The sequence below is a fragment of the Diabrotica virgifera genome, chromosome 1 (genome assembly GCF_917563875.1).
Source record: "Diabrotica virgifera virgifera chromosome 1, PGI_DIABVI_V3a".
NCBI lineage: Eukaryota > Metazoa > Arthropoda > Insecta > Coleoptera > Chrysomelidae > Diabrotica > Diabrotica virgifera.
In genome coordinates this window covers 95,942,705-95,968,219 of record NC_065443.1, presented here as the reverse complement: position 1 = coordinate 95,968,219, position 25,515 = coordinate 95,942,705, and the positions used below count along the sequence as shown (strand labels likewise).

The window sequence follows — 25,515 nt, the reverse complement described above, 5'->3', positions numbered from 1 at the left end:
TTTATGGTACAAAATAAAAATATTTTGAGGAAATAAATTCCACAAAATTACATGGCAATCAGAAAAAGATTAAGATAACGTGTCAAATTAAGTTTATTTAAGCTGTTAATAGTGAAGTACAGTCCGTCTAATTTACTTACCGTTGCACGTCATTATCTACGTTAGAGATCTAAGTTGACATTGTTGCCCAAGTACAAAAAATTCTTGAATTAATTTTAAATCAAATACATCACACAATTTTTGCGGAAGTGGATTATACAGCAAAATAAATTAATATTCAATGTAAATAAATAAAATCTTTAGAAATAGAAAACAATAATTAAGTTATAATCTTACGTTAAAGTACATAAAAAAAAACAGTAAATATAATGAAACAAATACTTATAGTAAAGAATATAAACAAATATGAAGTGTCATCACCGCAACTGTCAAATAAATGTTACCAATTTATGCCAAAATATCACCTTCGTTCGATTATAGTTACAGTGTATTCCGAACAAATGTGCTTCATAAAAACGCTTTATAATCTATTTATACAAATTAAATGAAACATATTATTGTGTATTTCTTTAAGTTAACATTAATAGAAATCTTTAAATATTATTTCTACGCGTATATAATAAAATATGTAATGCCTGTGTACTCGGCAAAGTGATTCTAAAAAAGAACGCACCTACCGCCTAAATATTTCGTGTTGGTATTATGTGACGTCACGGGCTATGACGCGGATGACGTGCAATGGTAAGTAAATTAGATGGAGTATAGGAATTTTTGTGTTGTATGTTTCCTACTCTGTACTTGTATGGGATTAATTGTAGGTATTCAAAATCAGAAAAGTTTTTAGACGTCCCATTTTTGCAAATGTCATATAACTAATGCTGTTCTATCCATAGATATAATAACAAGTAGATTAGGCCAGGTCCGAAAAATAGCATAACGTGGAGCAGTTCGGCTCGGTGTTCTATCTATCTCTCTACCGGTGCTTAGCTTTCTCTCTCTAGCATATGGTGACCGCCACCTCTGTGTTTGTGTCGTTCCATTACTCCCACCTCTTGGTAGATACGCTCACACACTTGCACGACAGACAAAGATAGCTAGACCACCGTACTTGATATTGGCGTTACACCCCGATGCATTGAGTGGCATATAACTAGCCTGGTCTATTGTTAACATGTCTCTGGTTCTATCTCACACAACTTGATTACGTCTAATAAATAAAATCTCACAATAAAACACTGAAAAACGTTTGTTTTTCTATACTTCCACAAAATTTATTACAACTATGTTATTACTACAAACAAACGTTTTTCAGTGTTTTATTGTGAGATAAAATGAACTTCCATCAAGTAACGGTCGAATCCATCAATTTAATAAATAAAACTTAAAAAACATTTTTTAGGTCCGCAGCTCCACTTGGATCCAGATGTAGTAGCTGCTATGGATGAGGACTTTGATTACTCAGATCCTGAAAACCAACTTGAAGACAACTTTATAGAATTAGCTAATGCTGTTGGTTCAGGCCATATGAATGAAGATGATGATGAATATGATGACAATATGTCGGGTTACAACTCTGAAGATCTAGATGAAGTTAATTCCCTTTTAGGGTCTGATGCGTCATTTGAAAAAGAAGAAACTAAATCCAGATTTACAAATTACTCAGTTACTAGTTCTGTTATGAGAAGAAACGACCAACTTAGTTTGTTAGATGAGCGGTTTGAAAAGGTTTGTTACATCTAATGTTAAATTAAGTCCTTAAGCGAATTTTGTTTGAAAACGGAACATTTTGTAATGTCTTTTAAAAAAAATAAATAATATTTAAAAAAGGGAAAATATTTGGTTGATAATTATTTAAATCAGAAATCATATCTCTAACCCAAGTAGTGCCGAAGTTTTTTTTCTTGAATATTTGAAATATTTATTTTTAGGTTTATTATTGCTTACAAAGTAAAGTTTGGAAGCGATTTTCCTAAAAATGCGGTACTTTTTTCAAAATAGGGTATTCTCCTAAAATCCCAGTGGCATAACCAATGGCTATGACTAAAAAAAAATTAAAATTGCCAAAATATTAAAAACTTAAGATTTTTATTCCTAATTGCAACAATTAAAAAAAAATTTAAATACATATCTAGTTTGTATGACATCTATCAATACGTTGTTTTGAATGTAGTACTATATTACATTTATTGCAGCAAAAATTACATTTTTTGTGACAAGCAGCACAATTTGCTATCAAAAATTTAATCACTTATTCCTGTTCATGGTATGCTTCTACGTTGGTTAAAAACGAAACGGATTCTTGAAGATTAGAACTACATACTTAAAATGAAAAGTGAAAAATAAGTTATTTTTGCAAAAAAAAGTATTTAAATTAGCTGCTGAAAAAAAATTATATTTTTGGTGATAAACAAATTGAGTAACTTTGTAATTTTTTATGACACACCTTCCTAAGTACATATTTGTATTGAAAAACTGATTGACACATATTTAACACATATTTAACAAAAAAAGAGAGCCTACTATGATTAATAGAAGCCAGGTTAGACATTTTCGCATATTACCTACCAATGGATATTTATATGTTACGTTGCAATTGATAAGTACATATACAATTTATGCAATATGAAAGTTAAAGCCCTTTAAAGCGAAGTTTCTCGCGCGGACTCCACTAAAGGTGAGCTAGAGGGTGGGGAGGAAGAAGGATTGTACTAAAACATATTTATACAGGGTGTTTCATTAATAATTGTCCATATAGTAACTGGAGAAACCTTAGCACAAAATACGAAGATTTAACCTAAAACACTTAAATAAAATGTGGTCCCTTACTGAGTTACAGGGTGTTTTATCTAAAAATTTAAAAACTATTTTTGCCCAGCATTTTAAAACTATTCGACGTATCCTTTTCATACTTGGCAGAAAGTGCGACTACTATACACCCTACTAAATTATGATAAACAAACGTTTCTAGCTACTACCAGAGGCGTACGACAGGGGATAGTGAATGGTTGACCCTTTTCAAATTCTACGCCACTGGAGGAATTACTATTTTAGTGCCCTTTTTAGATTCTCCAATACTTTCTATGTAAATAATATACTCTTCATTGGTAACGATAGAGTTATTATTTTTCGAGATATTTGAAGTTAAATATGAAACGTCACAATTATTTTGATTAATTTATGATATGATTCATATGATCAAAATTTAAAAATTATTTTTGTACCTAGTACTTTAAAACTATTTAGCGTATCCTTATCATACTTGGCAGAAAGTGTAGGTACTGTACACCCTACTAAATTAAGATAAATAAACGTTTCTAGCTACTACCAGAGGCGTACGATAGGGGATATTGGCTGGTTGACCCTTCCCAAATTCTACGCCACTGACGAAATTGCTATTTTAGTGTAATTTTTTGATTTTTCAGTACTTTTTATTTAAATAATATATATATATTTAAAATTAAAAATGAAGCGACAATACATTAATCAAAATACCCGTGTCGTTTCATTTTTAACTTCAAAGATCTCGAAAACTAATGACTTTATCGTTACGAATGAAGAGTATATTATTTTCAGAGAAAGTATTGGAGAATCCAATAATTGAACTAAAATAGCAATTCCGCCAGTGGCGTAGAATTTGGAAAGGGTCAACCATTCACTTTCCCCCGTTGTACGCCTCTGGTAATAGCCAGAAACGTTTGTTTAACATAATTTAGTAGTTTGTACAGTACCTATACTTCCTGCCAAGTATGAAAAGGATACGTCGAATAGTTTTAAAATGCTGAGCAAAAATAGTTTTTAAATTTTTAGATAAAACACCCTGTAACTCAGTAAGGAACCACATTTTATTTAAGAGTTTTAGGTTAAATCTTCTTATTTTGAGCTAAGATTTCTCCAGTTACTATATGGACAATTATTAATGAAACATATATGATATAGTATAAATACAGTGGTACAAGCATCACTCAGAATTTTCAACAAAAGCACAGCTATTTGCCCAATAAATCGAGACCCAGTAAGTCACCCGTCAATTTCTAAAACAACCGCCAAAACTATTGGTTATAATACCAGATCACTATTTTTACAATACTGTTTTTGAAAAAAATGATTTTCGGAGTAGTGAAGAAAACATTAAGGGAGGGGGTACGGTTTGAAATTTTTAATTTTTTATTATTTTAAATGAAAGTGCATAACTTCAAGATTACTCTCTGAAAATTTCAGATTGATCGAAGTAAAATTACCAGAGATACAGTATGTTGAATATTCCTACCTTCGACTTCGACTCGCTTTGACGCGGTTTCGCGTCAGCACGCTTGAGCGCAGTGAGAAACATTCAACAAATATTCCTCTTCTCTTTTGTGGATTACTGCGCGATTCAAAAATATATTCCGGTGTGCATTACTTTACGATTTGACAGACAAACAAGAAGACGAAATTGTCAAAACTTTAAACGCATTTTTTCAAACCTGCTTTTTCAAAGGTAGTGTACACTGTAACTCAAACACTACTTAACCAATCCACCTGAAATGTTGCATAATTTTCTTTAGACATTTCTTGAGGTAACGCTGTCGAAATATATTTGTTTTTATACTTATTTTTTGTTTAACAATAATAAATATGTTGATTTTCATCTCTCTGTTACAAGGAATTCATTTTTTTTTACTTCCGGGTGATATCAAGAAAAAAAAACTCGACAGGGTTACCTCGAGAAACTCATAAGCTAATAAAATCTTCTTGAATTTTTTGTTTCACATGATCCATTGACTAGTTCAGGTGTCCACCGCAAAATCTATTTTCTTTTGAGGTGTCTGTCAAAATTTGCCACTGTTAGCTTTTTTTTCAATATTTTTCCTTGAATTTTTTTTTGAATATTTTTTGAATAGCTTATTTAATTTAAAAATAAAATAATTGTACCATAGTTAAAACAAATAAATGTTGATTTCAAACCATACCCCACCCCGTCTCTCCTTAAATAACAATTATAAAATTTAATTTTCATTACAATTAATTATGGCTTAATCCCATATAAACATAATATTTATCCAATCTATCATAATAAGAATTAGGGTAAGGACAGTATACACCTTAGTTTGACTCCATCCACTGTGGCTATTTCCTTTGTTATTTCTCCTGAGTGTTTTAATGCTACTAACCAATACCGAATGAGAACAAATGCCGAAGTCAAACAGATCTATAGGGCTAGCGACGTAGTCCAATAGATTAAATCCCAACGTCATATCACAGGTGAGCAGGTCACATCCATATAAGCTAATCTGGGAGGAGCCCCCGATAGGAAGAAGGCTCTTAAGACGTCCACGAATGCGATGGAGAGATAACATATGGTCAGCTTTAAGAACAATGGGGCTACCCACTGATCCAACTATCACACACGACCGTTAGAGATGGAAGCGAGTTGTGCAGTCAGCCAAGAACTACCCCGGGTTTTAGTGCTACGAGAAGAAGTAGAACCTCCAATCTGGCTTTGTATCCTTCATAGAAAGATTTGATTAAGTTAACGATTCTTTTGGTGTTCCATATAGTCTGATTGGCGTGGATGAAAGGCGTGAAGGAAAACGGATTATGGCGTAGACGCCATAATTTTGAACTTTTCCACCTTTATAGTGAGCCTAGTATTGGTAGATCTATCAAAATAAAAAGAAGCATTTAATGCGATAGAAAGAGCGGCATAAAACAGTGGCCTAAATATTAATGAAATAAAAACCAAATACATGAAGGCCAGCAAATCGACAGGACAAAGAAACCTACAGAATCTGACAATAGGAGACTATAACATCGAAAGCGTAAAAATTTTTTACATATCTAGGTTCACTAGTTACCGCAGATAACAATGTCAGCGAAGAGGTCAAGAGAAGAATACATATTGCTAATAAAACATATAATGGACTAATTAAACATCTAAGATCTAACAACATCACGAAAAAACCAAATGCAAAATATACAAAACCCTGATAAAACCGGTCCTTATATATGGATCAGAGACATGGACACTGTCGAAAAGCGATGAGAACTTATTAGGTACGTTTGAACGAAAAATCCTCAGACACGACATGTCAGCGAAGAGGTTAAGAGAAGAATACATATTGCTAATAAAACATATAATGGACTAATTAAACATCTAAGATCTAACAACATCACGAAAAAACCAAATGCAAAATATACAAAACCCTGATAAAACCGGTCCTTATATATGGATCAGAGACATGGACACTGTCGAAAAGCGATGAGAACTTATTAGGTACGTTTGAACGAAAAATCCTCAGACACATATATAAGATATAATTTTGAACTATACGCAGCATACAACGAACCCGACGTCATAACATCCATAAAGATGTGACGTCTGCGCTGGATGGGCCATGTTGAACGTATGTTGGAGACCAAAACATATAATGAGGCAAACACCAGTAGGGAGAAGGTCAAAGGGAAGACCCAAACTTAGATGCATGGAACAAGTGGAACAAGATCTGAAAACACTTGAGATTACCCACTGGAAGAACAAAGCAAGGAACAGAACAGAATGGCGGAAAATCATAGAACAAGCCAGGACCCAAAAAGGGTTGTCGAGCTACTGATGATGATGATGATCAAAATAAAAAGGCTGCGGTGGCTAGGCCACTTAGAGAGAATGTATGGGATAGAGCCATCGAAACTCATTTATAGCCAGATACCGGAGGGAGTGAGAAGGAGAGGCAGGCCCCAGAGCACGATTTAAGGAGCAGGTGGAAGACAACTTACGAATATTAAGAGTACAAAATTGGAAAACCAAGGCGAAGGATAGGAAGGAATGGAAGCTGATTCTGGAACAGGCCAAGACCCACCATGGATTGTAGAGCCAATGATGATGATGATATGGTCGGATTATATAAAAGACTTTCCATATCTGTACTCTATCCACACAATTAAAGGCCTTTTTAAAGTCGATAAAGCTTACATATATGTACTTATCTACTTTCTTTTTTCCATTCATTTAATTGTTCCAATGTAATTCTAAGGGTACAAATGTGAATATTAAAAGAGCTGTATTACAGATAAGAACTTGAGAAGTACATTTCATACAGAACAAGTAAAAACTTCGTTTGAACAATGGTATAAAAAGTTTATTGAAAAACTATTAAAAAGTCATCCAAAAGGATTCGCAAAACGTTTTCGATCTAGATCAGATCATCTTCAGTGCGTTCTGCTTAGTAGATTAAACTAGCAACCTTATAAAATAGTTGACATCGAGAAATATGATTTACATGTTGAAAATCTGATATTAGTAGCGACTCTAAGTCGATGTTAAAAGATAAATTTAGTGCTCAAAGGGCAACATGATTCACTGCTCGATAAGAATGTGTGGTTCATGCCAGTTCAAATCATATTTCTCGATGTCACCTATTTTATAAGGTTGCTAGTTTCATCTACTAAGCACAACGCACTGAAGATGATCTGATCTAGATCGAAAACGTTTTGCGAATCCTTTTGGATGACTTTTTAATAGTTTTTCAATAAACTTTTTATACCATTGTACAAACGAAGTTTTTACTTGTTCTGTATGATTTTTAATTATGGTATACAGCCAGCTACTCGGATTTTCCCATTGATTTTTTTAATTATATATCGTTTTATTAGTATTGTGTGCTATTGATATTTAAAAAAAAGAATACATAACTAAATGTATATACGTGAGCTGATACATAAGTGAGGTATGTCACTAATTTGTGCTTTTCTTTTTTAGATGTTCGTTGGCTATGATGAAAATGAAATAGGGGCTTTAGATTGTGAAGAAATTGAAGGTGACGTATCGGCAGATGATATATTACAACGTTGTGTAAACGATTTTCAAAAGTCACAAACTAACGAAGAATCAGAAAAGAAAGATGTAGCGAATAAAATTAAGAAACAACTTGAAATACACCCTGAGGAAGAAGAATTTGTAGAAGTTGTTGAACATCCAAAGGAAAAGTGGGACTGTGAGAGTATTCTGAGTACTTATTCTAATATTTATAATCATCCGAAGTTGATCTCAGAGCCAAAGGTAAGAGCTATATTTAAATAAACTACAATAAGAAACCATCTCAAATAATTCACTCTATCTTTCTATTTCATGTAGGCATAGACTGTCATTCTTTCAATACGACCGCAGAATTACGTCATTTCATTACTTTCTCACCTTGTTGCGTTTTTTGAGATCTATCTTTGGTTGACTTGAGTATATTTTCCTTCCTTTTACACTTTTTTTACACGAACTATTACAAAGTAAGCTCAGATCACTGATAGATTTTGTGACTCGAAGGCACTACTGCTCAGTTACTCCAAGGAATTCTAAAAACTACCGACCGATTGCACTGCTGAGCCTGAGCTGTGTGAAACTGTTAGAACACTTAATCTACAACAGATTTAGTAGAAATATATTTGCACTGGTACCCATTGAGCAAGCAAGGTTCAGACCTAACTGTAGTTGAACAGATCAGATCCTGTCTATAACTATCTATCTGTTTTGACACCCTTAATGTTTAATTTATTCAATGGAGACCTGCCTAGGTCAACTTCGCAGAAATCTGGCTACGCTGATGGCTGGGCCATTGCAGCATGACATATTAACATGGATGTTACATAAATAATACTAACGGTAACCATGGCATTATGGGGTAAGACTTTCGCAAATGCAACAAATTGAAGTGTGTTGTTTCCTGTTTATTTCCTGTGACAAAAAACTCTGTTTATTTTGAAAATAGACTACTGCCCAGGCAACCAAATAACGTTTACAAAACGTTGAAAAAACGTCATAATTATTACCAAACCACGTCAGTTTATCACGTTTTTTCGACGTTGAAATCACGTTAATATGTTCCACCCTAAATGACGTCATTTTTATCACCTTTTAAATACGTGATATCAAAAACATAGTTTTTATGTCGTTTTTTAGATTATGTTTCATTTTATGGTTTTAAAGATACACAATAAGAGCGTTCGCGGGTACCTGTCGGCGACTAGTCGTTGACAATTCCTAACCTCACCTAATATAAATAATACCGTTAAAAGATAAATAAACAATGTATATTTACTTTTAATTAATATTAATAACTAATTATTAAATTATACTAGTTAAATATACCTTGTATAGTGTTTTTACTACAAAAGCAAGATTATGTAGGTCAAAATTTTTGACGTATGAGCACTGTCAAAACATTAGAATGTAACTTTTCATCATGGCCACGTTTATGTCATTACTTGTCAGAGATATTTTTCTTTGTTTTTGTTTACTATAAAAATAATATCTATAATTATTTATTCTAATTAATGATGTCAATTGGTTTTCATTACTTGCCGAAATATATTAATTAGCAACAATATTATCATAGTGAAGGTGTGAAGGTATAATCATTAAAATAGATTATTTTACAGCTCACAGCATAATTAAGCTGTCCGCATAATTGACCGCAACCAGCAACACTGAACTGTCATTTGCATTTGAATGTATGAGTAGTGTACGAATGTCTAAAATATTTAACTAAAATTATTATTTTTTGGAATATTGAACTTAAATAATTATTTTAGAAAATTTATATTATTGATAATAATAAATGATTTTGGTTATTTAATTAATATAATTCTAAAATTCTCAATGTAATCGCGATTACGTTTTTCTTATTAAAATACCATGTGGACGCTTATACAAGATCGGGCAGTTCCGTGTTGGTGTCGTATTTTAGCTGTGATACACAAATTTTAATTCTAGAGTTGATGTTATGGAATATCATTATTTTCGTTAACATTAACAAATATTTTGGCATATGATTAATATATTTCGGCAATTGATGAAATTCGATTGACATCATTAATTAGAATAAAGAATTATAGATATTATTTTTATAGTAAACAAAAACAAAGAAAAATATCTGACAAGTAATGACATTAACGTGGCCATGATGAAAAGTCACATTCTAATGTTTTGACAGTTCTTTTACGTCAGAAATTTTGACCTACGTAATCTTGCTTTTGCAGTAAAAATACTATATATTTATCTATTAACGATATTATTTATATTATTTTAAAGTTGTTCTGAAGCTATTTCCTTGTGGCATTTTTATAATCAACTATTTTTCAATGGGAAATAAGCCACAATTTTACCAAAAAAAAAATGATTTTATTAACGTTTCGACCCCAAGTCGGGTGTCTTTGTCAAAATACAAAATAATACTAAATTAATATTAATTTTGTTTAATTTAGTATTATTTTGTATTTTGACGACACCCGACTTGGGCGTCGAAACGTTAATAAAATCATTTTTTTGGTAAAATTGTGGCTTATTTCTCATTGAAAAATAGTTGATTATTTTAAAGTGCGCATGCGATTTGCTGACAATTTGTCGCCGACAGTTACCCGCGAACGCACCGAATAATTGAGGCATGTCATATCAAAATTAACAATCTCCAGTTTGTATTAAAATTTAGATTTTGTTTATTCGTTGTTCTCTAGCCATTTCTTTATATGATAATGTAATATATGATAATAAGTCGAAGTATTTTCGCCAAAGTTGACAAATAGAGGTCTACTTTGAGGAAAATACTTCGACTTATCATATTATAATCATATAAAGAAATGGCTAGAGTGCAAGGAATAAACAAAATCTAAATTTTAATAAAAACTGGAGATTGTTACTTTTGATATGACATGCCTCAATTATTCGTATGGGCATTGTTGGTATTGCAATTTTTCATTTAACCGTTTTAAATTTAGCCCATAGGCTAAAAGTAAAACCAAATTGGAAGACTCTCTAAAATGTATAGAATTATAATATCCTCAATGCAACATACCTATGGGTATAGAATTTTCACTTTTTATATACAGTGAGCACGTAAAGGTTGGAATAAATTCATTTTCTCGAGAATGAATGATTTTGGAAAAAAATCCCGAAACAGGTAAATTTTTATTTTTAAATTACGACTTTTTGGCATATATATCATACTAATGACGTCACTCATTTGGGTGTGATGACGTCATCGATGATTTTTTTCAATGAGAATAGGGGTCGTGTGATAGCTCATTTGAAAGGTAATTCAATTCTCTTTTCAGTAATATAAACATTAACATAATTATTTATAAAGAGTGTCAAAAAAAAACATTTTTGGATTAAATTTATTGACATAAAAAGAAGAATGTATATAATTTATTTAGTTCAAAATACATTTTACTGCTCTCAGAAAACTGAAAAAAATGTTTATTTGAAAAATAATCATTGCTTTTCGCTTAAATTAAACGTTCAAACTGTCATGATGCTGGTGGGTGGCGGCTTTAATATTGAATTTAAGCAAAAAACAATATTTATTTGCCAAATAAACATTTTTGCTTGTTTACTGATAGCAGTAAAATGTATTTTGAATTAAATAAATTACACACATTCTTCTTTTTATGTCAATAAATTTAACTCAAAAAAAATTTTTTTGGACACCCTGTATAAATAATTATGTTAATGTTTATATTATTGAATAGATAATTGAATTACCTTTCAAATGAGCTATCACACGACCCCTATTCTTATTTAAAAAAAATCATCGATGACGTCATCACGCCCAGATGGGTGACGTCACTAGTATGATATATATATGCCAATAGGTCGTAATTTTAAAATAAAAATTGACCTGCTTTGGGATTTTTTTCCAAAATCGTCCGTTCTCGAGAAAATGAATTTATTCCAACCTTTACGTGCTCACAGTATACTTAATGTGTCAAAATTGAAACAACATATAAATTAATAAATAATTTATTGTTAATTTAATTAAATTCGATAACACATAATTAGTTCATTAACAGAAAATAAACACAAAAACAAATTAAAACATAACCTCAAACAGTTTTCAAGAAGATTTATTGTATTAAATTTACTCACTTATGAAAAACTAATGAAAATCTCTTAATTAACACGTTTCTTCAACTAAATATCTAAATTAAAAGTCTTATTTTACCACACAAAGCACCTAAACAATAAATGAAACATTTCTTATGGAAATTGTTTGGAGTCATAAGCATTAAGTCTTTATGCTCTTCCCAATTTTGTGACGTCAGACTGTCAGACTTAGGCTGCCTGAAATGAAAACGTGTTTTAGGCGTATTTTAACGTCATTAATCTTACGTATGTAAAATCACCTACAAAAGACGTTTATACGACGTAATCTTCAAACATGTATATATATTCAACCAAAAACTGACGTTTCCTCGACGTTCTTTACGTCACTTGGTTGCCTGGGTGACTCATAACTTAACACCAAAATATCTTGGAGTAACACTGATACGACTTTAAGTTTAAAAAAAACCTCTACAAAGAACGGCAGCAAATCTAAAAACGCAAATAATATAATCCAAAAGCTATGTAGCACCACATGGGTTCCTCAACCTCCAAACTCAGATCATCCTCTCTCGGACCTCTATATTCAGCAGCTGAATAGGCTTCCCTGGTATGGCTCAATTAGCTAACATGCGAAAATTGTTGACATCCAATTAAACCATTCTAATTGAGAAATAAGCCACAATTTAACTTGAAAATATGATTTTATTGACGTTTCGACTTCCACCTCGGACGTCGTTATCAAAATACAAAATACATATTAATTAATTTAACAAAAATGTTGTTGCTTTGTAAAACAATTCTTCTAATAATTTAATTTAATCTGACTCATTCATATCGGCACTTCAAACATATATTATACATTTTAAAGTAGAAGACTTTTAAATGATATTGCCAATATTTATGAGTTGCGTTCCTGGGACGACTTTATTGAAAGATAGTTCATTCGATTACATGAAATCAACTTTAACTCAAGAATATCCGTCACAAAAAATCAAAGCATGTGATCTGTCTTTAGAAAGACAACCACATGTAATGGTGACAGTAAAATTCTCGTGTTAGTGATTCCATAGTAAATCACGAGGAAAAACCAGGAAAAAACCTCATGATGAGGTTTTAACTAACACGAGAATTTTCAGTCTCACAAGGATTATCACAAGGATTTTCAGTCTCATCAATTGATTTTTAATCTCTTTCTCATTCGCACAAAACAACAAAATTTCTTCAGCCAAACGAAATATATCATCACTTAATTTTGTTATGTCATCTTTACTCAACAAATTAGATCAAATTATCAGTCATCAAAACACTCACACATTAATTAATAACTTAGAATTGTACATTTATGTACACGTTAAACAAATTCTGATATCCTAGACGTGAATACGTAAAAGGCCTTTTCAATACAGTACAACCTGCCATATCCGGACCTGTCATATCCGGACCTCCCCATATCCGGACGGTTCTGCGCCGTCCGGATCTACCGAGAAAGGCAGTCCTGCTGTTGGACAACGCACTAAAAGAAGAACTAAAAGATGGCGAAATAATGTATTATAGAATCTATAAAACGTGTCTATCGACGAAAGTTATTGACGGCGTTGATTACTGGAATGTATGAAGGAGAAAACGTTTCAGAGACTATAAAAGAAGTAGTGGTTTTGATATCCGGATTTTTTCATATCCGGATCGGTCTGTCGCTACATTGATGGCAGGTTTCACTGTAATTCTAAGTTTATTTAACATCTTCATTATAATGTATTGCTGACTGCATAACTCCTAGTACCTATTTATCACATGTTCATATATTTAATCATTACATATTTTACAATTTTCTACATTTAAGTTTGAATAATTCTAACAACAATATATGGATATTTGATAATGTTTTATTTTTAACATCAACATAAATTTTAAATTCATTGGCTGAAGTAACAAAACAGTTCATAACGTCTTATTGACAATCTGTCTCTGTCATACTTCTGAAGTTCCTTCACCTTTCAGTTCAGTTGACACTCAATTTTCAATATGTGAGGTTCATCCCTCTCACATCACATCCACGTGGGTTAGAGTCCTGTGTTGTCCTGGGTAATATCCAGGAATATTTGCAACATCCAACCATTTCAAACATAATATGTAGTATAATATAAGATCTTATAGCTTTTAAAGGGTTTTTACCCATAACTTTTTGGTGGCTCACGCATGCATGCTATTGTAAGTATGACCTTAGTCAATTCCTAACCTTAGTCAACTTTTATAACATTGTCTCTTTTTAATTAGGTTATACTTATCATTTTAGGGCTTAACACTGATGATGGATTACTTGTTATTCCGAAAACGTTTTGTTTTGTGATGTAACCCTTATTAGGGTCTTTTAAATATGTATACCTTTTACAAAGGATCCTGTATTTTTTGTGATTTATGGTATACAGCCAGCTACAGGAATTTTATTTTCCTCGTGGATTTTTAACAGGAGAATTTTACTGTCACCATTGCATGTGGTTGTCTTTTTAAAGACAGATCACATGCTATGATTTTTTTGTGACGGATATTCTTGAGTTAAAGTTGATTTCATGTAATCGTTGATGTGAACAGCCGTAGCGCAGCGGCTTGATACTTACCTCATAAGCCAGACCGCTCGGGCTCGAGCCCCGGCACAGACAATCCATTTTCATTTATAAAAATGATACGAGCTGTTCACCGTGCCACGGAGAGTACGTTAAGCCGTCGGTCCTCCTGGGCTAGGGTACAGCGACACTAGTTACTTGAAACAGGGTTAAAGATGTAAATGGCGCCGGAACAATCAGAAAGGATATAACCGGCAAAAATGCCATACGATATTATTATTATTATTATCATGTAATCGAATGAACTATCTTTCAATAAAGTCGTCCCAGGAACGCAACTCATAAATATTGGGAATATCATTTAAAAGTCTTCTACTTTAAAAAAATATATAATATATTATGTCTGAATTGCCGATATAAATGACTCAGATTAAATTAAATTATTAGAAGAATTTTTTTTACTAAGCAACAACAATTTTTGATTATTTTATTAATATTTTGTATTTTAATACAGGATCATTTGTAAAAGGTATATTTAAAAGACCCCAATAAGGGTAACATTACAAAACAAAACGTTTTCGGATTAACAAGTAATCCATCATCAGTGTTAAGCCCTAAAATGATAAGTATAACCTAATTAATAAAAGACAATGTTGTAAAAGTTGACTAAGGTTAAGAATTGACAGAGGCCATACTTACAATAGCATGCATGCGTGAGCCACCAAAAAGTTATGGGTAAAAACCCTTTAAAAGTTCCAAGATCTTAAATGATACTACATATTATGAAAAAAATCGATAGATTTTGCAAGTAGTCCTGGATATTATCCAGGGCAACACAGGACTCTAATCCACGTGGATGTGATGTCAATTCTTAACCTTAGTCAACTTTTACAACATTGTCTTTTATTAATTAGGTTATACTTATCATTTTAGAGCTTAACACTAATGATGGATTACTTGTTAATCCGAAAATGTTTTGTTTTGTGATGTAACCCATATTGGGACCTTTTAAATATTCCTTTTACAAAGGATCCTGTATTTTTTATGATTTATGGTATACAGCCAGCTACAGGAATTTTATTTTCCTCGTGGATTTTTATTTTGTATTTTGATAACGACGTCTAAGTTGGAAGTTGAAACGTCAACAAAATCATTTTTTAAGTTAAATTGTGGCTTATTTCCCAATTAGAATAGTTAATTACATGTATGTATACACCGTTCTTAGGCGTCAACGCCCTTCGGTAGGGATCTATGGAGGAGTATCACCAAGCCGCAAGCCCTTATCCCTTGCCGTACCGCTCCTCCATAGGCCGATCCGACGCCAGTTTATCCAGACCAAGCCGTAGACTCTATTGAGTTTTATACTAGGGCGTTGGCCTTTTATAAATTTCATGACCTAGCTGAGGCTCGAACCAGCGACCGCAAATCGCAAATCCACTAAACTTGTCGATAGACTGAGCCCCAGCCAACTGGACCGTCAAGACCCATAGTTAATTACATAAATGCCGCAAAGAAATAGCTTCAGAACAATACCAATTAAACCAGACAATGCGAATGATCTCAGATACAATTAGAACAACACCGAACTACTGGCTTCCCATTTCGAGTTACATTAAACTGTCGAAACTACGAAGAAGTCTTTCTTTTCTCAGAGAATATAAAAAAATCCAGGCTAACCGTTCACCATGCTTGATATCGAAATGAAATCGAAATCAATAGACTACTCTCCATATATCCTTCATTGTTAAAAGAATTTGAAATTTTTCGTCAATTATTGAATTGAACATTGAATTTAAAATTCATCAAATATGCGCTGATTACAGCTGAAGGGGTAAAATCTAAGGAAAAAGTGGTCCTGGCACGCCTGGTAGAAGACAAATATCCTGGCTAAAAAACATTCGCGACTGGATCGGGGCATAAACACACAGACGCTTTTCAGAAAAGCAGAAGATAGAGACGAATTTGCAATGGTTATAGCCAACCTTTATTAGTGGAGTCGGCACTAGAAGAAGAAAAAGATCAAATATATGTCTGGTGGCATTGTGCTTAGGGAAAGAGATCGGTTGGAAAGCCAAGAAAACGCTGGGAAGACACAGTAAACATCGACGCACAAGCCCTTTTAGGAGTCCGTGTATGGAGAAGAGCAGCCACAGACAAGAAAGGGTGGAGGCAAAAAATAAAGGAGGCCAAGGCTCAATTTGTGCTGTAGTGCCGTAGAAGACGAAGAAGTCATTGTACTTGCATGCAAATTTTCATGAATGTCGTTTTTTCGTTTCAAAGATATTTACTTGGTTCTATACTTTATCCCAACTCTGTATGTCTAGCTCTGTGGTTTTTTCAGATTCTTCCATGCTTTCGTAGAGTTTAGTTCTAAGCAGATCTACATATTATACTCATCATCATCAACCACTACGCGTCCACTGCTGGACATAGGTCTCCCTCAGCTCTTTTCATCTATCCCTGTTTTGTGCGGCTTGCATCCAGTTACTGATACCATTCTTCAGATCGTCGGTCCATCTGGTTTGTGGGCGTCTTCTGCTCCGTGGTGCTTCTTCTCGTAGCCGCCACCTCCACGTTTTGTCCATCGTTTGTCTGACAATTTGGCGACGTGTCCTGTCCACTTCCACTTTAGCGACGCGATTTTTTCGACAGCGTCTGTTGTTTTTGTTCTACGACGTATTTATTTGTTTGGAATTCGGTCTCTCAGGGAGACACCCAACATCTGGCGCTCCATAGTACTGCACATAGTAGTACACACATTATACTATTCGCGGTGTGCAAGTACTTGGAAGAGAATTGAGAAACGATCGTGCGCGAATAGCGGAGAGATATTGCAACTTTCTTAAATAATTCATATTGTCAATTGAAATTGTCAAATTGACGTACATTTCATATCTACTGTCATTGAAGAAGAAAAATTATATGTTGCTCCACAATATTAATATGATATGCAATTATTATATAAATGTTGTTCTGAAACTATTTCCTTGTGGCATTTTTATAATTAAGTATTTTCTATGGGAAATAAGCCACAATTTTACTAAAAAATTATTGTCTTTTTAAAGACAATCAAAATTTACTAATAAAAAAATTGTCATTTAAAGACAGATCACATGCTATGATTTTTTTGCGACGGATATTCTTGAGTTGGGATTGATTTCATGTAATCGAATGAACTATCTTTTAGTAAAGTCGTCCCAGGAATGCAACTCATAAATATTGGCGATATCATTTTAAAGTCTTCTACTTTAAAATGTATAATATACGTCTGAATTGCCAATATAAATGAGTCAGATTAAATAAATTATTAGAAGAATTTTTTTTTACTTAGCAACAACATTTTTGTTTATTTTAATAGTATTTTGTATTTTGACAACGAAACCCGATTTGGGCTTCGAAACGTTAATAAATTCATTTTTTAGTAAAATTGTGGCTTATTTCCCATAGAAAATACTTAATTATTATATAAATGTAAATTTAATTAATTGTATTTTGCTTTCAGTACTGCATTTTAATAACTAATTTTATTTACTACATACAATTGTTTACGTTTTAATAACATAATCTGAATCTTATTTTTTCTTCTTATTATTTTTTTGGACTATAGCCTTTACAATTATCCAGTAACCAGGACTAATATAATTGGCCAATATAATTAAAAGTGCAAATAAAGTTGCAGAGCGTAGAAATAGGTGTCGCTTTGCCGAACTTGCACGGTCCCAATAGGGGAGTGCAATTAGAACGAAAACATGCATTGTTTCGGAAAAATTCAAACAAGCTTATATTTTTCTAAACCTTTTTTTGTTAGTTTATATACATGTTAAAGTAAAAAGTTCTACTCGCAGATTTGGCCGCTAATTGTTTATTAATTGTTTAAACAATAACAATTGTTTTGTATAAATAATTTTAAAAACATCGTTAAATTCATCATTTTACTTTGATCAAATATGTTTCTATTTTGTTTTTGATTATGCTGAATCCGAATATGGCATTGCAATTTGAAAATTCTTATACAGAAGCTCTTATACAGTGTGTGCGTAGCTAGGAACCACATGGAAAACTTTTTTATTATCTATTTTACGAAAAAAAGTTATTCTTAATAAAATGCTCTGGATAGTCAAACATCTAAAACTCTACCATCAGCTATCAAATTTTATCAATTGTATACGAGTTATGTCAAAAATATGAATTTCGTTAAAGAGTAAAGTACCTTTATATTCCAGAATATCAAAAAATGCTATTATGAAAAGTTGTTTGAAATTAGAACCTTTGTCTAAATATACAATTACATCATTCTAATCGAAAAATGCAAAAACTCATGGAGCAAATGGGCACAATGCTCAATTTACTTACTACTGTCATCAATAAGATTGCTTAATGGCTTCACAACTTAAATATAAAATAGTAGTCTGGAACGCAAATGGCCTTTATCAACGGGCTAAAGAACTCAAAACATTCATACTTAATCAAAATATTGATATATTATTAATTTCTGAGACACACTTTACAGAAAAACACTACATGCGGATTCCCAACTACAAGTTGTATTATACAAATCACCCAGACGGTAGAGCTCACGGTGGAAGCGCCATGATTATACGTGATTCTATTAAACACTCCGAAATGGAAAAATATAACAAAGACTACCTGCAAGCAACCAGCTTAACAATTGAGGAAGCACACGGCCCAATAACAATATCTGCCTTATACTGCCCACCTAAACATGTCGTTAAAAAAGAACATTTCCTAAAATATTTTAACACTCTAGGGAACAAATTCATTGCAGGTGGAGATTATAATTCAAAACATCCGATGTGGGGTTCTAGACTAACAACTCCAAGAGGCAGAGAATTAGCTAAAGCAATGGTAGAAAATAACCTGCAACAAATTTCTACTGGCGAACCAACTTATTGGCCGTCTGATTTAAACAAAATACCTGATGTCGTTGACTTCTGCATCACAAAAGGCATCGATACCAAAAAATGTAAAGCTGAATCATGCTTTGATTTATCATCAGACCACTCACCCTTTATAATAACAATCTCCGAAAAAATCTTAAACAAAGAACATCAACCAACTTTGCATAACACCAAGACTAACTGGTCCCAATTTAGAGAAAAACTAGACAGCCTGATCTCACTAAATCTGTCCTTGAAAAATGAACTCGAACTTGAATCAGCTGTAGATAAACTAACAGAAAGCATACAAATTGCTGCATGGTACGCGACTCCCAGCTACGAACCATCTCAAAACAGAAATAATGTGTCTCCCACAATTAAACAAAAAATTTTAGAAAAACGACAATTACGTAAAAATTGGCAACAGTCAAGAACGGCAGAAAATAAGAAAAAACTTAACAAAGCAACAAAGGAATTAAAGGAATTAATCCATGAAGAAGAAAACCATGGAATACAAGAATATTTAGAAAATTTAACACCAACTGAAGCTACAGATTATTCACTCTGGAAAGCCACGAAAAAGCTCAAACGGCCCCAACAGCATAACCCACCAATCAAAGATGAGGCAAACACCTGGGCTAGGAACGACAAAGAAAAAGCTGATCTTTTTGGCAAGCACCTTCAAAAAGTATTTACGCCATACCCTTCTACAGTATCTACAGAGGAAGAAACAGAACTAACCAGATTCCTAACAGCACCGTTTCAAATGGATCTGCCCCACACGAAATTTACAGTCAACCAAGTAAAACAAACAATAATAGATGAAATCAACATCAAAAAAGCCCCTGGATTTGACCTAATCTCTGGCAAGATTCTAAAAGAAGTCTCGGATAAGTGCATAAAACTAATCACCTTTATATTTAATGCAATTCTGCGTCTAAAGTACTTCCCTAGTTCATGGAAAGTGGCACAAATCCTAATGATCCTTAAACCAGGAAAAAGACCGGAAAATGCATCTTCATACCGGCCTATAAGCCTTTTGCCTATGATTAGCAAAGTCTTTGAAAAAATGTACGTAAAAAGGTTGAAAACGATAATAGACGAAAATAAAATAATTCCAGAACACCAATTCGGTTTCCGAGACAAACACGGAACCATAGAACAAGTGCATAGGCTAGTCAACCAAATAAACGAGGATTTTAACTCCAAAAGATACTGTTCTGCTGCTTTCCTTGACATATCTCAGGCTTTTGACAAGGTATGGCACATAGGGCTACAAATAAAATTAAAGAAGCTCCTACCCTATCCTCACTTCCAGCTCTTAAAATCCTACATAGAAAATAGACACTTCCTTGTGAAGCACGGTACCGAGCACACCAAGATATATCCCATTCACTCAGGCATCCCACAAGGCAGCGTTCTCGGCCCAATTCTGTATCTTTTATACACAGCGGACATTCCAACATCTAGTACAACTACAGTTGCAACGTATGCAGACGACACTGCTATCCTGGCATCCCACACAGATCCAACAACAGCATCAAGGAATCTTCAATCAAACCTAAATAGAATTCAGCAATGGATGAAAGTATGGCGCATCAAATCTAATGGAACTAAATCATTACATGTAACATTCACGCTACGCAGAGAAACATGCCCCCCTGTATATATTGATAATTGTCTAATTCCTCAATCCGAGGACGCCAAATATCTTGGCATGCACTTGGACCGCCGCCTTACTTGGAAAAAACATATTTTTACAAAACGAAAACAGCTTGGACTTAAATTGAGAAATATGTATTGGCTCATTGGACGCAATTCCAAACTATCTCTGGATAACAAAATTTTACTCTACAAGTCCATCCTCAAGCCCATATGGACTTATGGGATTCAGCTATGGGGCACTGCTAGCGTCTCCAATACAAACATCTTACAGAGATTTCAAAACAAGGTGCTGCGTTCCATAGTCAATGCGCCATACTATGTATCCAACGAGGTGATTCAACACGACATCCCCCTAGAATCCGTGAAAGAAGCCATACAACGTTTTAGTGTTAAATACTTTGAACGAGTGTTAGTGCATCCTAATGCGTTTGCCAGACAATTAAATGTGCGGGACGTCTTTGAAGTGCGTAGACTAAAACGGCAACTGCCGTCCGACTTAACCAACTGAACGTAATCAAAAGTGTATTCAGACTGATAAAATTTTAGTTTTAGAATTGTAAAGAGGTTACTCACTGGAGTAACTCTCTACATGTCTATATTTTTTACCATAACAAATGCTTAATGCCCAATGGGCAGATTGTTGTACTCAATGGAGTTAATAATAAAAAAAAAAAAAAAAAAAAAAATTGTATTTTGCTTTCAGTACTGCATTTTAATAACTAATTTTATTTACTACATACAATTGTTTACGTTTTAATAACATAATCTGAATCTTATTTTTTCTTCTTATTATTTTTTTGGACTATAGCCTTTACAATTATCCAGTAACCAGGACTAATATAATTGGCCAATATAATTAAAAGTGCGAATAAAGTTGCAGAGCGTAGAAATAGGTGTCGCTTTGCCGAACTTGCACGGTCCCAATAGGGGAGTGCAATTAGAACGAAAACATGCATTGTTTCGGAAAAATTCAAACAAGCTTATATTTTTCTAAACCTTTTTTTGTTAGTTTATATACATGTTAAAGTAAAAAGTTCTACTCGCAGATTTGGCCGCTAATTGTTTATTAATTGTTTAAACAATAACAATTGTTTTGTATAAATAATTTTAAAAACATCGTTAAATTCATCATTTTACTTTGATCAAATATGTTTCTATTTTGTTTTTGATTATGCTGAATCCGAATATGGCATTGCAATTTGAAAATTCTTATACAGAAGCTCTTATACAGTGTGTGCGTAGCTAGGAACCACATGGAAAACTTTTTTATTATCTATTTTACGAAAAAAAGTTATTCTTAATAAAATGCTCTGGATAGTCAAACATCTAAAACTCTACCATCAGCTATCAAATTTTATCAATTGTATACGAGTTATGTCAAAAATATGAATTTCGTTAAAGAGTAAAGTACCTTTATATTCCAGAATATCAAAAAATGCTATTATGAAAAGTTGTTTGAAATTAGAACCTTTGTCTAAATATACAATTACATCATTCTAATCGAAAAAAAATCAATTTCTTCTCAAATTACGGATACTTAACATCATTTTATTACAATTATGATAACTATTTTATTATCACTTTTACGAAAAAAAGTTATGCTTCATAAAATACTCTCCTTGGTCTAAAATCTAAGATACAACCATCAGATATCAAACTTTTTAATTTTATACAAGGTATGTAAAAAATATGAATTTTTCTTAAGAGGTAAGTGCCTTTATTATTCACAGTATTTTAATTAGAAGGATGTAATTGAACACTAATACAAATTTTTTAATTCCAAACAACTTTTCTTATTAACAATTTTCGATATTGTGAAATGTAAAGGTACTTTACTCTTGAGTGAAATTCATATTTTTTGACATACCTCGTATAACATTAATTAAATTTGATTTTTGATGATTGCATCTTAGATTATATACGATGCAGAGTATTATATAAAGAATAACTTTTTTCGTAAAACTGATAATAAAAAAGTTATCAATAGGTTCCAAGTTTCGCAGACATACTGTATAAGAGCTAAAAAAATTTTTTTTGCTGGACATTTATTATTGTTGAAGCTTATTATTAAATGTACTTTAGGTAAGTTTTACAGAAAAAAGGTTTGATCAATTTGTATAAACATTTTTTTAGCTGGTAATTTTCGGTTTTTGTATTACATTTTTGTTATCTTTCTTAATAGACAAGGCGAAAACGGCGGGTTCGAAGGGAAAAATATTCCCATGAGATTTTTTGGCATAATCACATTCGTGAGACATCCCAGAATAAGGTTCAAGAAGTCGCCCAAGTGAAAAGTGGGCCAATTTTTTTTTAACAATTTTTTTTTAATCAAATTGCAAGAATCAATATTTTTGGCCCGAAAAATTTTTTCTTTAATTTTTTGGACCATTCTGGACAAAAAAGGTCTCTTATAATTTTTCTCTAAAGTTGATCGTTTTCGACTTATAAGCAATTTAAAATTGAAAAAAACGAAAAATGGCGATTTTCAAGGCTTAATAACTCGGTTAAAAGTTATTATTATGAAAGTCAATATATGACTAAATCAAAGTTTGAAGCCCCCCCTACAAGATCCTGAAGAAATTTTTGTCATTTTATTACTAAACTGTTATTTTTAAGTAATAATAATAAGCGCCATGCACGTGTGCGAGGCTGTAAATGCTGAGTGTGAGAGAGAAGCTATTCCAGCAGTCCAATTGTGCATCTTACTCGCACTCACATTTACAGCAGCGTCAATACGATACAACCACTCATTGCTATTAATTAAAAATAACAGCTTAGTAGTAAATTAATGACACAGATTTCTTCAGGATCATGTAACGGCGACTTTAAACTTTGATTTAGTTACTTTCTGACTTTCAAAATAATAATTTTTGACCGAGTTATTAAGCCTTAAAAATGGCCATTTTCGCGTTTTTCAAATTTTAACTTGCTTATAACTCGAAAAAGATCAACTTTAGAGAAAAATTATAAGAGACCTTTTTTGTCCAGAATGGTCCAAAAAACCTAATAAAAAATTAGTCCGGGCCAAAATATTGATTTTTGCAATTTGATTAAAAAAAATTGTTAAAAAAAAATTGGCCCACTTTTCTCGTGGGCGACTTCTTGAACCTTATTCTGGGATGTCTCACGAATGTGATTATGCAAAAATATCTCATGGGAATATTTTTCCCAACGAACCCGCCGTTTCCGCCTTGTCTATAATTTTCTTAAAAAGAAATAGTTTATTTCATTTCTAAAGTAAAATAATTTAGTGCATGTTAAAGATTACATCCTAAGCTTTAAAAAAGCACTTATAAAACTGTAATAGATTTGTTCAAACTTGAGTAATACCGTCTTAAAATGGTGGTAATTCTATAAAACTATGAAGATTTCAAAAATTACATTTTTTGAGACGTCATATCATTTGAATTAAATTTTTGAGATTTTTTTGAATGAAACATAATTTAGTAAGATGCTTGAGAGGTAAGTTGTGCAAAATTGAGAGTTTTATAAGAAAAATTGTATTAGTTACACATTTTTAAATCATTTTTAAACAAAATTCTTGTAAGGCTCATTTTCCGCCCACACCGTACTTATGTCCATACATTTATTTCTTTCTATTATAACCATAAGATTATAACCATAATTATTCTTCTTTCATGTTCAATTTGTAAAATTTCATTTGATCCATTAGTTAAAGAATTACATTAAAATAACTCAACCGTACACTTCGCCGTACGTTAGTTTACAGTGCGCCAATGTTTGTGAGAAGGGTGACTTTAGCGTTATAAATAAATAAATATAGAAGATACAGATTTAATTTTAGAAATTTCTTTATACAGTGATGAGCGCGCTAATAACCGGCAAAATAGCTCAAAAGATGGAAAACCTAATACATTGCAAAACAAAAAGAGATGAAACTAGTGGAGGTGGAAAGTATCGTTATAAACTTATAAATTAACAGTATATTACATAGTTTCCCACCTTTAGACGTCTGTGACAGGAGTTTTGTGACGTTCCGCCCCTTATAGAATCGATTATTGATGGGAAGATATTATTTAACTATCCAAAATATTATTTAATTATTTTCAGAATTATTTTCTTTCAATGTTTATTCAAATAGAACTTAAACCCATCTCAGAATTTTTAAATGCTTGATGACGTCACATTTAAAACGTGGCAACATTGGTTTCCCCACTTTGACAGCCAATGCTTAGTAGAGGGGTACGAAGGATTCAGCTGTGAACGTGAGCCTTGGATTGCCATTGTTTCTCGAGTGTTCGGTCTGAATCGTAGTGTGCGGGGTCATTAGACTCAATTATTCACCTCTAATTCTCAGTTCCAAATTGATTAAATATTACAATAAAAGTATAGTGAAGTTATCCAGCAGCAGTGGATTTGAAGAATTTTAGAGCATACTATATCCAATGAGTTCTACCCCGGTAAATACACATTTTATTAAGTATTTTATTCAGCCATTTTGGAAGTCCTTGACATTTGCTAACTAAGTTTCACATAGTCTATTTTCATGGTTTTTATGTTTTATTTTCATGGATCAAACTCA

General features: G+C 32.6%; 1 protein-coding gene across 1 annotated transcript in view; it reads left to right on the top strand.

The window, feature by feature from the left end:
- The window catches only part of LOC126879514 (protein LTV1 homolog), a 64,282-nt gene that overhangs the window by 25,258 nt on the left and 13,509 nt on the right, over nucleotides 1-25,515 (top strand). The window contains exons 3-4 of the mRNA XM_050642587.1: nucleotides 1,400-1,725; nucleotides 7,736-8,035. Coding sequence (XP_050498544.1) covers nucleotides 1,400-1,725; nucleotides 7,736-8,035 — 626 coding nt within the window. The remainder of the gene's footprint in view (nucleotides 1-1,399; nucleotides 1,726-7,735; nucleotides 8,036-25,515) is intronic.